Below are 16,648 nucleotides of genomic sequence, written 5' to 3'. Positions count from 1 at the left end.
TCTTTTCTTTTCGTTACAGAGAAAGAGAGTGAGAAAGGCTTTATTCCTGCCTGACAAAACTAACTCCTAGCAAAAGGGTATAGTTTAAGAAAGAAAGCAGCACACACAGCATACAATGTGGTTCTGAAGACAAAGGAACCTGAAAGCGCACCTGTCTCACGTCTATTTAATGTCAATTGCGCTTGTTCCCGTTGCATGTCCTCAATCTGGACCGATTTCAACCGCTAGTTTTCAATTTTACATATTGCACCTTTAAGCATGGATGTAGTCTTGAATTTCAGACAACTAATTTAAATACACTCAACTAGGGGTGTGCGATATATATCGTCTGCAATAATTTAATTTAATATAGTTAATAAATATCACACAAAGAGTGTGGTTTTTCTCCAGAGATCAGCATGATAACAAATGTGATATTGATTTTATACAAGTTTAATAAACAAGTTTATATTAAGTGACTTACATTTCAGACACCATATTGCCAGTTTTTGCTCTATTTCGCCAGAGAAAATAGTCCAAAACAAAGCCAAAGCACTGTAACTGCATCTCTGAGCAACACACAATGGTGCTTCCTTACTGAATGAATCAGCTTTTTGAACAAATCAGTTGAATCAATGATTCAATGACTATGATAGATTAAGATGCTTCGTTCCTGAATGAACTAGCCGTTTGAATTAATCAGTTGAATCTCAATGACTTACTCATTAGCGGACATGACACACACATTCAAAAGGACATGATATCCACTTTAATTTGCTGAAAGACTTGAAGACAGTGAAGGGAAGAAGTGCAAGCAAACAGCAGGCAGAGGATTCTGCTTGGTCCCGACACATTCCGCAAATGGTCTTGTTCACAAACAATGACTTGTCCAAAATGACTTTACTACTGGTAATAGGTGGGAGTGCTCTGGAGACACAAGTTAAAACACAAACACACTGGAGTGCTGCTTTATAGCTCAAGCTGAAGTTGTAATTATAAATTAAATTGTGATTTCTGAACGTTATGACACTGACAGTTCTTTAGGTTTAGGTTTTGTTTTGCTCAGGTCATGCGTCAGGTCAGAGTTCACTCTTCTGCTGCAAATAAACGCGTACGGCCATCTGCTGGAAGCTAGTTATTTTACTTTATAAAGGTTTAATAAATATCCTACCGCATCCGAGCTTTATAATGGCAGCGAGCGGGATCAACGAGTATGAGCTAAAGAAAGTACCTCCATCCACATCCATCCATCATCCATCCATCAAAAAAAAAAATAAAAAAAAATCAATATGGCTCCAGGGGGTTAATAAAGGCCTTCTGAAATGAAGCGATGGGTTTTTTAAACAAAATATCCCTATTTAACAAGTTATTAAGTAAAATATCTAGCTTCTGCCAGACCGCCTTCCATATTCAACTTATGAAGAATGTGTAAAACTCTCGTAGTTCAAAAAGCTTAAGTTACGTCCTACATCTTCCCTATTCAAGTTACGAAAAAAGCTAAACTGACGTGATGCCATTTCCAAGGTTCTGAGGTCAACTTGTCAGTTAATTTAAATGCAAGTAAATATGATTTTTTGTAAATAAAAAAGTGAAGAATTAAGAAACATATGACCCTAAAGCTGTAATTACACAGGACTTGTTTATGACCATTGATAAGTAATTTTTTTTTAATTCTGTTTGAACTGAGATATCATGGGTCAAATATGAACTTGACACGAACATCTGATTAAGGTTTAATTTGCTTGTGGAATTCAAAACCACTCTTAGTGCATCAAATTCTCAGCTTTAGAATGAATAGTGCCTTGAATACAATATCAATCAATGCAAATTCTGCATAGATAATCTGTGCCTTGCAGCGCACACAAATCACACAAGCAGCAGCACGGAGAAGCATTTAATGGTCTGTGTGCACAGGACCTAATGGCTCTCATTAAAATATGCAGTTATGGGAAGACAGTGAATTTTCATTTTAAGACACAATGACTTGCTAAGTGGTTAGTTACCATTAGTCATTATCTTCATTTATCTTTATTTAAAGATGCACTTGGGCTCTATTCGGTGACACACTGTACACTGACATCTTCAACAAAAGCAAACTCTGACTAAAATACATAAGAATAAATTAGTCTTGAATGGTCAAACTCCATGACATGACAAGTTTCTCATGTTTATCAATTTTAGATCACACCTGTAGTGTTCTAGAATTCCCTTCTCTTGCCTGTTTTAGCCTGAGACACTAAATGCTCTCAGGAAATGTCTATGAATAAGCTTGCAAAATGTGACGTTCAATATTATACAGCCATTCTTTTCTAATGAATGGCTGAAAAGTATGGATGCACTGAAATTTAGGCCACCAAAAATTATCGTCTGAAAATGGCATTTTCGGTTTTTGGCCGAAGGAGAAAAAATACCGTAAATAGAAGCCGAAAATATGGCACAGCGTTCACTCTCACACAGCATGTTTTGTAACTTTGCAAAAGGCTCCACTTCCGAAGATGTACAACTTTGATGCGACTGCTCCGTGTTTGTGCTGCGTGCTATGATCCATGAGTGCACTGCGTGCTCTACCCAATGTTCAGCTCCATCTGTGCACTCTCTGCTCAGTCACTCACAGCCTGAACACTCCACTCATGTACCAATCACGCTCACCGGAAAAGCAAAGTCCACGAGGGCAGCAACAACTAATCGATAAAATTGATAATAATCGGAAATGAAAATCATCGTCAATGAATGTCATTATCGATTATTTACGTCTGCCCACCGTGCACGGAAAAATTCGCCAGTTGTGTCAAAGTGCAGCACTTTCAATGGACAAAATGCATGTAAAAATAGTGGAGGAAACAGAGTGAGCTGATGCAGGAAATGTACGTGTTCCAAGCTGCCCAAAACATGAGATTTATTTATTTTAAGCTTCAAGCTAATGCAATAGCATAATGTTTAACATGGCTTGTCCTGTCAAGCACTTTGACAGATGTGTGTGCTGTTTAATGTGCGATATGTGTCCTCAGTGCAAAACTTTAATTTTACAGTTATATCCTTATCTAAGAGTGTCACAACTTCATGCGAGTATTTCCATTTTGCGCGAAGGCTCATCCTGACAGTCTGCATTAAACTTCAGACTTTACTGAATGAGCGCCAACGCATTAGCGATGGAGACAATTAATAATTAGTGCAAATATTTTCATTTTACTGAAATACATTATATATCCAAAATAGGGGTGTCGCAATATACCGGTATTGGCGATAATCATGATATTCAAAGCATGAAATATCGGCATCGTGTTAATTGAGGGTGTGGCAATATACCGGTATTAACAATAACCACAATATTTAAAATGAATAGGACTCTTATGATATCATGACTCGTAAATACTCCAGCACCAGTACCTGGTTGACCTCTCAGGTGGCAGTATTGCACCTTAACGCTGACAACTGTCAAACAAGAAGACGTAGCGCGTGCAGCTATTCCAAGAAGAGAGTGAGAGGCTCTGTCCACACCCGAATAAAGTAAGCTTGGCAGTATGGGAGTTTTTTTTGGCTTCAAAGAAAACACTCTGCAGAATTTGCCTGGCTACATCAGTGCGAAGGGTGGCAACACCACCAACCTTTTTACCCACCTCCGTGTCCATCACCCTGCGGATTACACCATTTTACAGAGAGTAAGTTGCGATTATTTTACTAGTCATAGAATGGGAAATGTTAACAGTTTAATATAGCCTAACAGCGATTTTCTGTGTTCATATATTTAAATAAAGGGTGATTCTTTTAATAAGTACCGCGTTTTCTTTACTCGTCTTACTCAGCGTGATGTAGTTATGCGTGCAGTTATACACCCTCAAAATTCAAGACACATGGGCATTTTTTGCCCCAACGAGTTTTTGTCATTAACTTATATCATATGATATGATGTGCAATATCACACGAGCAAGAGTGCCGTTCAACAGACAGAAATGTTTTTGTTGTGCTGACTGAATCCGCGTTTTGAACTAATCAGTTTAATTAATGATTAAATGACCCATTCAACAAAGACAGTCACTTGCTTGCTTCCTGAATTAATGAATCATTTGAACAAATCGGTTAAATGAATGAATGAATGAATGAACTCATTACGACAGTGACTTACTAACACCTACTGGCAGTTTAGTTTCATATTTAAAGTACATTATATAACAGTATATTTAAAAGTACTTTTTAATTAAAAAGTTAAAATTAGAAATAATTTCATATTAAATTTATGTAGACACATTGTAAATACTGTGTAAATATATTAATGCCACTTCTCATTCTTTGTCACCTGTATTGCAAAGATGGATTTTGTTGATAATGATTTCATTTGATTGGTAACAGCCATAATGTATAGGCTACTATGCTAGTATTAATTTTTATTTCTTCAGATCTCAAAAAGGTCTTAAAAAGCCTTAAACATGACTTTAAAAAAATGTGCAGTAACCCTGAAAAAGAAAAACTAAAAAAAAAAAAAAAAAAAAAAAAAAAAAAAAAGTAAAAATTAATTTGACTAATACATTTCCCCCCACCCCAGGAGAACTGGTTTGGAAATGTGAAATGTTTGGAAATGTGAACGGATATTTCCTATTGACACACTACAGCAAAAGATATAAATAACTGGCTTAAAAACTTTTTTTAGGGGGTGAAAATACTGACGTGCCTAAGACTTTTGCACAGTACTGTATATCCCCCAACTATTAAAGCCAACTGGTAAAAATTGTCACCATCACAGCCCTATGTGGTGAATCAGTTTTTCTCTTTGCTGATGTAGTGTTACATTTTAGCCAGAAATTTCAGGTCAGTGCTGCCAAACTAAAGAGCAAATGAAATGCAAAATTTCAAACTGCATTAGCACCTAGAGCAGAAGCATACATGACAAAACACATTACAATGAAACTAAAAAGCAGTACTGACACAAACTTTTCAGGAAAGGTCAGTTGGCACTTAATATGCAGCACACTTCCCAAAATGAAGTCAAACACCTGCCAAACAGGAGCAAGGAGAACTTACAGCCAATCAAAATAGCCGTTGCCATGGTCGCCACCGTGTTTGGCGCATCGTTCAGGTTCAACATGTGTCCCGACATCTGGTTCAGGCTGTCCACTGCATATTTAAACATGAAGGGCACCATCACATTGGTTATCTGGAGGACAAGCAAAAAAAAAAAAAAAAAAAAAGGAAAGGTTGATGTGAGCATGCCAAATGTTGTTCTGTGTTCCTGAGTGCACTGATGGGCAGAAGCTCAGCACCGCAGCACTGCATTAACAGCAGGCTGTGCGTGTCCTCCTGCAGACAGATCTGAAAATGACTTGCTTGATGCATCCACTAATGGAATTGAAATGATTATTAAAGCTAATTAAAAGCTCGCGGAAAGCTGCTGGGTCGTGCCAATAAACAGCAACACATTAGCTGGACGCCATTTCCTTTGAATTTGGCCTCACTTTTGCTCACCCCTTTTTTATCGTATAATTCATTTTAGGTGAATGGCACACTTCTACAGCACACGCATGATGAATCTCAAAAGGTGAATGTCACCTGGCCATACCTCACTCTGAAAAGACACTCTGAAGAAGATATTATTTTGTATTGACATTTTCTACCCCAATTCCCAAATAACTATAAAGGCAATACTGATATATCATACAAATTGCGAAGCAAATAAACATACTAGTACGGCTGCTTTGTACTCGTCTTGACAAAGACCAAATTAGTTAATTTAGAAAATTAAGTGAATAAAGTGAACCAAATGTAAAACATAGCGACAAAATAGCATTGACCGTATAGGACATTTCCATCCCAAACTCATTCACACTGGCGCAGGGTAGGTTGTGTATCATTTAAAGTTTAGCAATTCCGATTCTGCTTATCGATTTCCAGTTTCAATTCCAATATGGCAAAAAGAGAAATGAAGTCAAACATTTACATATCAAACATATTTATTTATTCTTTTTTTTTTTTTTTTTTGGAAAACATTGTTGCAGCTGAATCTGCAGCCTAAAGAACTAACTAATAAACTAGACAAATACAAATTTCAAACATTATTACAGACAAGTATACAGTCAGTAATACAATGAGAACAAATAAGCAAATTAGCAACAGCACAAATAAATACAACTGAAAAGTTCAGAAATTGAAATTAAATGTAAAATAACTGCATAGTTTTCTTTTTATAAATAAAATATAGATTTATCCTTATTAAAGTTACAAAAGTTAGTTAAGATCAGTGAGTGATTCTCTTTGTAGTCTGTTCTTTAATGAACAGTAGTGAAGGCAGCAGGCTAATTAGGCTGCTGTCACTTTAAGATATAATGCACAGATCCAATATACAGTGTTACAATTTTGAGTGTATTTGACCGTTCAAGTGCAACAAGACGCAAAAGAAAACTCAATTCAGTATTCATGGACTACATGAGGTGCGGCATTTTGTGCATGCTCTGGATGTGCCCAGCACAGAAAACAGCACGCGAGTGCTGAATTGAGTTCTCTTTCACATCGTCTTGTGCATGAATGGTTTGAAACAACATTAAAATGAGCAAACTGGAATCGATAAGTGGAATTTAAATTTTTATTTTATAACAAGTATCTGATTCCTAAATTCTAAAGTGTCAAAACAAAACTGTCTGGATTACATTAAACATTGTCTTTCCAAATCTGTATGACTTTACTTTCTTCTGCACAACACAAACGAATATACTATGAACAATGTTGGGGTCCAAACATATTAGACCACACTAACTTTCATTGAAAATGCACCAAAAAGAAAATTTTGGGCAGAAACCAAAACTTCTGAATGAACTTAGTCAAAATGAATAGTCAATTTCAGTTTTGGTTTTTGGGAATTAATTATTCATTTATTTTCAATTTGTTTTTTTGTATAATTGTATTATTATTAGACAAGTAAATTTAATAATTTTACTGAATCTGAATTAAAAAAAAAAATGCAAGCCAATAAAATAAAATGACCACACTTTTATTTAAATTAACACAAATATTGGACAGAATATTGGCCTGTATTTAAATAATATTACATATCAATAAATTAATATCAATAAATTATTCTTAATTCAGTTTTATGTGACAGAATAAGATTTAACATATTTATTTTTTGACCAATTATAAAAGTATAGTCCTACAATTTTATTATTATCAGAGCATGTGAACAGATAGCAGAGAGGGTAGCATTATTTCACCGACGTTGCCCAGCACAGCTATACCACACCATGTTATAGTACAGTAGGGCTATTGCAAATAGAAACAAACAAGTCCAGAGAAATTTAATGTCGGCACATTATTTGAGTGGACTTTGCTTTTCCGGTGAGCTTGAGTGGTTCATAAGTGGAGTGTCTGGGCCGTGAATCTTTGGAAATGGAGCCGCTCACAAATTTACAAAACATGCTGCGCAAGAGTGAGACATGATAGCTGAGGATGGAGGGGTGGGGCGGCATATTTTTGGCCTTTTTTTCTATTTCGGCCAAAAACCGAAAATTTTTTGCCAGTAATTTTCAGCAGCTGAAATTCCGGTGCATCCCTAATTAAAAGTACAGAAAACACTGAGACATTTTAAAATAACTTATTTAGTGTTTTCCACAGAAAAAAGAAAGTCATGGTGGTTTGCTTTTGCAGGAAGTAATGTCATTGCAAAGCAAATCAGGGATCCGTAACATACTAATTACTACACTGAAGCTTCATTTGTGGAAGATAAAAATGAGCTGCCAACACCTCAGTGATAATTTCACTTTCAAAGAGCACGCACCCATAGCGATGCCCTTTTCCAAGAGGACAGAGTCAGAAGGCAAGTGGTTATAAACCGGTTTTAGTTACAAATCTCACACACAGGATGACTATAGCAGCCTCTAAAGTACTGCAAGAAGAAAACAAAACTAGTCTGAGGAAAATGAAGGTTTGTATAGGTTTTATCTTTTGGTTCATTAATAGTGCACCACGGGATGATAAGATGGCAGGGATCAGACCAGCTAATAAAATAGGGAGTTATCCGTTAATAGAGCCCTTGTCAGTCTTTCTCTATGTTTCCACATATGACCTCTGGTAACCTACATGGGCAGATAATGCACACACATGGGGAGGAAAAATCACTGAGTGAAGAGACCAATTCAAACACTGCAGTGCTTCTAAAACACCTCAAATCAACCTTTTGTCTAGTGAATTAGTGAAACGTTTCCAGGCATTCATGAATACTGGATAAGAATTTTAAAAAGTAAGTATTCGTAACTGCAAAAAGCTGCAGAAGCAAAGCATATCTATCTATCTATCTATCTATCTATTATATATATATATATAAAAATGAAATAAAACCTTCTTAGTGATTTTTTTTAAGATATGATAAAACACTTCTATAAAGCACTGCAAATGAGATTGCTTCATTTCTAAATTTGTATGTGTATACAATAGTTTTGTGTTGCGCTCTGTCTGCCATTGATAAGCAATCATGAGCCGCGTCGCATTCTCTATGAAGACGAAGTTTCAGAAAAAAACAAATGGATTTCAAGCCCTTGCATTAGCTCTACTACTAGATATTTTTATGGAAATGAGAAATAAAAAACCCACCCTGTAGAGCTATGATCAGGTGTTCGGTCATCTTGGCTGAGCTTTTGATCTGTATTTGAGTGCACTTTTCTTGTGTTTACATTTAAAATAATGAACTTGAGCGTGCAAAAGACGCTAAAAATTGTTCTGCGTGAGAACTGTTTAATCCCACTGAAAATCTCACATGCGCTGTAGAGACCCACAGAGATGCAGTGGATATTTCAAAGACAAAGACCTGTGTGTGTGTGTGTGTGTGTGTGTGTGTGTGTGTGTGTGTGTGTGTGTGTGTGTGTACACGTGTCGTTCCACATTGCATTTAAAAGAGCAGTAAGCCACATCCAGATAAATGAATGAATCTCTATGGGCCTCTGCTGGATGTATATGGTAATTAAACTTTTTTTTTTTTTTTAAACTGAATTTCCAACAATTTCAATCGTCACGATATTGGCCCACTCCTTATTCATCCTGAAAATGTGTTTTTATTAGGCATCTGCGTTATCTTGCATTGGTAACAAGCCTCCACAAGCTTAAGCATATAAAATAAAAATAAACAAAGATTGTTATAGTATGGTCAGTTAAAGTGCTTATGAACTGGGAATAAATACAACATGCACAAAACTACACAGGTAAATATTTATTCGCATTATGATTTACCCTTACCAAAAAAGTGAATGACACTTGACACCTGTGCAAGGGTTCACATTATTTGAATCAGCATACGAAGCAGTCTAGTAGTTGTTTATAAAGCTTCGGACGTCACAGATCACGTGGTTATGGCAAAACGACTCAAGCTCCAGTACAGTGCTTCACTGTGAGATGTTTCGTTATTTTTTTTTATTTTTTAAACAAGCTTAGAAGCTTCGGTGTCAAATGTCACATCACTCATTTGTGTGACTAAAAACAGCTATTTGTATCGCTTAGAAAATTTAATATGAATACAGATTACAAAGCACTCACCAAAATCATGCGTTTTGTAGCCTATGTATTGATTTACGGTCTAATGAAGTTATCGTAGTTGGTGAATTTTTTCGCGGGGGGTGCTGTCCTGGTGGTGGGACACTTTTGGCTTAAGGGGTTAAAGGGGTGGTATAATGCCTCTTTTACAAGATGTAAAATAAGTCTCTGATGTCCCCAGAGTGTATATGTGAAGTTTTAGCTCTAAAAACCTTGCAGATCATTTTTGATAGCATGTTAAAGGTGCTAAAGAGGATGTTTTGTTTTATACATTTTTGCAATATTACTTGAAACTGTCTTTACTAACTGATAAAAGACTATTTATTAGGTGCACTGAAAGTAATAATATTAATATACATCATCTGTGCACGAGGTAGGGCCTTAAAAACATCAGCCAATCGTTTTCGCGAAAATCGCGTAAACGATTGGCCCTCTGGCTTGTCAATCACTGCCGTGACGTTCCTTGTGAGAGACGAGCACGGCTGCGCGCTCCAGTAACTTTCCACACTCCACAGGTGCCGCATGCAATGTTTTTGTCAGGAGACAGGAATAACAACTGCAGATTATGAGTTACCTGCGGTGAGTCTGACATAATGAATTCCAAAAACACGACACAGCGAATGTCGGTGGTAAACACTCGCTTTCCAATACTCGTGCACGAGTTTTGGGAGGCGTTCCTTTGAAATGAGCTCTGAAGGAGGGGGCTGTTCTTACGCATGCGCTCATTTCAATAACTCAGTTACAGTCTTTGGATTCTTAGTTGACGAAAAAAATCCTCTCTATCACCTTTAAATTTGTCACTTTTTGATGGTGAGCAAAAACACTCTGTTTTTGTGTGTCCCTTTAAATGCAAATGAGCTGCTGCTCTCAAAAGGGGGCGGAGTTTCAGCAGCTCACCTCACATTACCTCACTCAGACTCATTGAAAATGCCAGAAACTGTTCAGCCTTTTATGTTCAAAATGGAGTCGGACAATGATGGAGAGACTCAAGAAGAAATGACAACATTTTGAATGCAACAGGACGCTTCTGAACGGTTAGTTGATGAATTAATGTGGAGTAAACCATCTTAAAGGGGTGGTTAAGTGTTTTTTTTCTAGGCTTGATTGTGTTCTTGGGGCACAGTTTAATTTTCTTAATGCTTTGTTTTTTTTGAAAAACGCTGTATTTTTCATACATTTTACCTTTATTCTACACCTCTATTTCCACTGTCATATGAACGGCTCGTCTGACTTCCTGCTTCTAAGATAGCACTCCTTCCGCAATACGCAATGTGCTCAGATTGGTTAGCTGGCCCAGTGTATCGTGATTCGCTGAAGCATCCGGAAACGCCACGCCTCTTACCATCCGTTGCTTCAGTGAAAATGTAAATAAAAGCATCTATATTGCTGTATCAATTTGAGCACAAATCAGACCCAGATGAAGAGGGTCAAGCTGCAATCGCAGCTTTTAAAGGAAAATTATGAACGGTATTTCATTTTGTATTTGTGTCAAAGTGTTTATATATGCTGTCACTGCTGTTTGTTAGCTTTCAATATACAGTTTTATCCTAATTAAAGCTTTACTATAGCAGAATACATGACTGAGTAGTCGCATTTTTGTAAAGGTAGCGTTTAATTTATAGCATTAACAACTGTTTGTCTATGAACACAGAAGTTTGTTGGTGTTTGTAGAATTTAGCTAACTGGCTAGCGAAGCAAAAACAAGTTGCTCTTTGTATATGTCCTTGATGCAACCAAAAATAGCAACAGGACTATAGGTTTAAAAGACATGTACAAACAATAAAATGTACTTACAGTTTGAAGCCAATAAACAGCATCTTCTGCTTTTAAAATGGGAACTGCTTCATCTTTCACTAATAGCCTTTGTGCATTCAGTAATAGCCATCCAGCATTGAACTCGTGTAGATTCTGGAAGCAGTCTTCAGCGCCGCATCCAGTGTAGAAAATATCACAGATTATAATGGGTTCTATTATCTTTTGACGCGTCGCACTGCGCCGCGCCGCTCACGTCTGGTGTACACAACTCTTCCGCTTCCACATGCTGCATCACATGGCCTCGTCCACTTTGTTACGTGTTCCCGGGGTGTGTTTTGCAGGGTTTATGATGTCACCAACCCGTTGTAGTCCAAAACCGGTCGTGTTTGTAGTCATTTAACTTTAAAAGACAATATCTCCGTTTGCATTGAACTTTTAGCGCTGTAACTTTGCAGATACCGTTTATGCTCAAGCAGCAACACTACAAACTAACTAAAGTTAAAAAAGTGAAATTGCATTTAACCACCCCTTTAAAGTCATTGATTAGCATATTCTGTCATGATAATCTATAAATTGCTCCTGTGAGAACTGTTGTAAGATGCTTACAGAGCCAGAAAATATATGCTGCACGAAGATAGAACAGGTATAGTTTAGTTTAATTACGGTTATAACTTGTCATTTTGTCATCTTGATTTTATGACATGCTATTGCATTTGTGTTACGTGCTGCAGTGCAGTAACATGGCCTCACCCCCTTTGTTCCGTATTCTTGGGGGGCAGGATTTATGTAAATTCTAGGGTTAGTGATGTCCCCAACCCGGGAAGAAGCTCATTGTAGTCCCTACCAGCCGTTTGTTGTAGTCCTTAAACAGAGAATTCTTTAAAAGAAAATCTCCCTTTGCATTGAACTTTCAGTGCTGTAACTTTGCAGATACTGTATATGCTCAAGCAGCAACATCACACACCAACTAAAGTTAAATAGCAATGAACCACCCCTTTAAGCTGTGACAAAACATACCTATTCATTTGTTACATTTTTATTGGATTTTGATGTTATGAGTAACAAAATGTCCTCCTATGTGTTCAGGTTTGACAGCAGTAAAATTAATGCAAAAACTGACACTTCAAATCAACATTTCAAAAAAAAAAAAAAAAAAAATCTAAACCTTGACAAAAGTAGCCTTTAAGAATGTATGAAGTATAAATCCAAATCCACAACTTAATAAAAATAAGTATTTATGTCTAAAAACCACTAGAGAATTTATTAGCCACTTTATATAGAACTAGTGGTTAGACCATGGCATTGCATACGTTTTTCTTTTTTTACTCCCACCAGATGGCACTAATCTACCTTCAAAAACAAAAAAATTGGATTTTAAATGCCTTCTCTATTTTAAAGCAGAACTCAGTAAGATTTGCGAAGCTCCCCCTACAGTTTCCTTCAGTGAATCACACGGTCGTAAATACTCCAAGCGCAGCTCTGGACTACAACGACTACAACGCTCACCAGCGCAGTAGTTTTGCAAATACAGTACAAGAAAGAGGAGGTGGGTAATTTGCAAATACAGTACACTCGATGGAGGTGGGTAATTTTCGAAATTGTCTTATAAAGTCATAATATACATTGTTTTTGAATTACCGTAAAGCATTTTGTCACTCTCGCGTGAAGTTGCAAGTGCTGTATTCTGGCGTAGACGTGCCAGAGGGGGTTAGTGCATGCCTCAAACACACCACTAAAAGTTAATTAACCATCGTAAGGACTTAGAAAACTATTTATGAAGGTAAAAAAAGTTACTTAGTTCTGCTTTAACATGGAATGCAGCTTTAATTGAAAAATAATTTTAAAATATATTAGAAACAAAAGTGTACTATTTTCAATGGGGAAAATAGCTAATAAAAATTTTATAAATATTGCATAGTATCATAAAATACCCTCAAATTTTTAAATAATCAAAAAATATTATTTAACAAAAATATATTACTTTGGTTTTCCAGGAAAAAAAAGTAGTTACATTTCAAGGCTTCGGTCACTTTTGAGCGCGAAGGAACCAAGTGTGACCCCTAAACAAAGAGGACCAGAGGCTATAATGTATAGCTGTCGGAACATGTCATGACTTATGTAAACTAGGCTAAATTTTATTTGAGAAATTCTGTACATAATAATGAGTTTATTGGTCCTGCGCTGCCCATTGATTCAGTTGATTTTAATATACATGTATATAGTGGTAATAAATGTTAATTAAGTGAACATTTAAGTTTCATGTACAATGATCTTAATGCAATACACTGGTTACAAAATGTCTTTTTAAATGTTGATGAAATGAATTAGTCATGTAGCACATCCCTAGTGACCAGTTGAATACTGTTCACTGTATCTCAGTACTTCCCGTTGTTGGACACTTTCACCTGTGAAATAAATGGTGCATTTGTACAACTGTATCGATGACTGGAAACTAATGCTTATATGTGTGATGCTGCATTCACATCGCTAGATGTCAGTACAGGGATGCAAACACTTTAGTTAAAAAAAAAAAAAAAAAAGCCTCACATTGTTTTCAGTAATCCTTCACAGAGTCCGTGTGCATGAGCTGCTTAAGTCAATCATGCGATTGGTTGATGCAGCAGTAAAACAACGTGACAATATTTCTTGTCGAGGTGAGAAACTGTCTTGCGGTATCAGCATGACTGTGTTCAGGGAATTCACTTAGTTGAAAGGGAATTGAAAGGGAATTCACTTAGGTCTATTTTAATTACCACAAAAATATTATCTTATTACTTGTCAAAATAATTGACCAATTACTCGATTACCAAAATAACTGATAGTAAGTGACAGCCCTACAAAAAAAAAAAAAAAAAAAAAAAAAAAAAAAAATGTAAAAATAACGTAAAAAATGTACTGGCAGCTCATTACCTGGACATTATCCAGTAATTTTATGGACATTTCCATTAACCTTAAAACACAACTCAAAGAAGTGCAATGAATACAGTACATTGTGCCCAATTTTTACAGATTTTTTAGAGTGTAGATTAGTTAAATGAAAAGTAAAATGCACCTGCATTGTTTTGCATTTTGTGACTTTCATTCAAACAAAAGACCTGTCATATTTTGTCATTGAAGGTTTTTTTTTTTTTTTTTTTTTTTAAATATAGTGCTTCATAAAAATATCTTATCTTATTCTCGTGAACCCAATATCGTGTACTGTCTCATGAGCTAAGTGTATCGTCACACCCCTATTATTAGGCTATTTTTATTATCTAATTGCCACCCCAAAGTTTCACATCAACATCACGCATAGCAGGCACTTCACCAACAAGCGCTTAAAATAAGGAACTACAAAACTACAGCCAGACATGACAGACCAATATTCACAAATTGTCAAAGAGTGCTTGCAGGCTTGCCTTTGTGCCTGGTTTCATATGCAAGTTTAAAATAGGGTTGGGCGATGTCCCCTAAATTGGCAGTTGACGATGTTTACAGTAAAACATTGCGATGGACGATGATATCGTCGGAAGGGGGTGGGGGGAATTATTTTAATTTTTCATTATTATATAATTATTATTCGTTATTTTACTTTATTACTTTATTTATTTTATTTCCCAACTAATGACTCATCCGGGATTTCCAATAGGTTGAGGGGGGAAAAAAGTAGCTTCTTTCCACTTAAGAAGAGTTGTGCACTTTTTATTTTATTTTATTTCTTTACATAAATACTATTTTCTACTTAAAACCTGATGATATCGTCCATCGGCACAACCCGAGTTTAAAATATTCTAACTGAGCCCTCAGCAAGAGTTTAATGCAGCAGTTATGTTAGAACACATTTCATTCTTATTTCCATGGTAACATGTCAAGCTTGTCAAGGGATGCACAGTCCTAAGAGCAATGTATGATGCATTTTTTTTTTCATCTTAATCCAAATATATATAAACTTGTCACTGTTTTAAATACTTTTACAGTGGGTACGGAAAGTATTCAGACCCCCTTAAATTTTTCACTCTTTGTTATATTGCAGCCATTTGCTAAAATCATTTAAGTTAATTTTTTTCCTCAATGTACACACAACACCCCATATTGACAGAAAAACACAGAATTGTTGACATTTTTGCAGATTTATTAAAAAAGAAAAACTGAAATATCACATGGTCCTAAGTATTCAGATCCTTTGCTGTGACACTCGTATATTTAACTCAGGTGCTGTCCATTTCTTCTGATCATCCTTGAGATGGTTCTACACCTTCATTTGAGTCCAGCTGTGTTTGATTATACTGATTGGACCTGATTAGGAAAGCCACACACCTGTCTATATAAGACCTTACAGCTCACAGTGCATGTCAGAGCAAATGAGAATCATGAGGTCAAAGGAACTGCCTGAAGAGCTCAGAGACAGAATTGTGGCAAGGCACAGATCTGGCCAAGGTTACAAAAAAAATTCTGCTGCACTTAAGGTTCCTAAGAGCACAGTGGCCTCCATAATCCTTAAATGAAAGACGTTTGGGACGACCAGAACCCTTCCTAGAGCTGGCCGTCCAGCCAAATTGAGCTATAGGGGGAGAAGAGCCTTGGTGAGAGAGGTAAAGAAGAACCCAAAGATCACTGTGGCTGAGCTCCAGAGATGCAGTCAGGAGATGGGAGAAAGTTGAAGAAAGTCAACCATCACTGCAGCCCTCCACCAGTCGAGGCTTTATGACAGAGTGGCCTGACGGAAGCCTCTCCTCAGTGCAAGACACATGAAAGCCCACATAGAGTTTGCTAAAAAAACACCTGAAGGTCTCCAAGATGGTGAGAAATAAGATTCTCTGGTCTGATGAGACCAAGATAGAACTTTTTGGCCTTAATTCTAAGCAGTATGTGTGGAGAAAACCAGGCACTGCTCATCACCTGTCCAATACAGTCCCAACGGTGAGGCATGGTGGTGGCAGCATCATGCTGTGGGGGTGTTTTTCAGCTGCAGGGACAGGACGACTGGTTGCAATCGAGGGAAAGATGAATGCGGCCAAGTACAGGGATATCCTGGACGAAAACCTTCTTCAGAGTGCTCAGGACCTCAGACTGGGCCGAAGGTTTACCTTCCAACAAGACAATGACCCTAAGCACACAGCTAAAATAACAAAGGAGTGGCTTCACAACAACTCCGTGACTGTTCTTGAATGGCCCAGCCAGAGACCTGACTTAAACCCAATCAGGGCTTAAAAACGGAAAAAAAATTCAATCGTTCCACTCCGAGCAGAATCGGTATTTTAACGTTTCTGTTCCAGCGTTCCTTCCTATTATAAACGTTCCGAAACCGGTTTGATAAGAAAAAATAACGGTTAATAACGTTATTTTTATTTATTTTATTTTTTTCTGCGTGTAGCCTACTTATTATTATTATTATTATTATTATTATTATTAATAATAATAATAATACGTA

General features: G+C 36.7%; 1 protein-coding gene across 1 annotated transcript in view; it reads right to left on the bottom strand.

Annotated features, from left to right (window-relative positions):
- abcb7 (ATP-binding cassette, sub-family B (MDR/TAP), member 7) overlaps positions 1–16,648 on the bottom strand; it is a 60,842-nt gene that overhangs the window by 30,851 nt on the left and 13,343 nt on the right. Inside the window, exon 5 of the mRNA XM_048175759.1 lies at positions 4,996–5,128. Coding sequence (XP_048031716.1) covers positions 4,996–5,128 — 133 coding nt within the window. The remainder of the gene's footprint in view (positions 1–4,995; positions 5,129–16,648) is intronic.

The sequence above is a fragment of the Megalobrama amblycephala genome, linkage group LG23 (genome assembly GCF_018812025.1).
Source record: "Megalobrama amblycephala isolate DHTTF-2021 linkage group LG23, ASM1881202v1, whole genome shotgun sequence".
Lineage (NCBI taxonomy): Eukaryota > Metazoa > Chordata > Actinopteri > Cypriniformes > Xenocyprididae > Megalobrama > Megalobrama amblycephala.
Note: the sequence above shows the minus strand (reverse complement) of the source record. Positions and strands in the feature narration are given on the sequence as shown.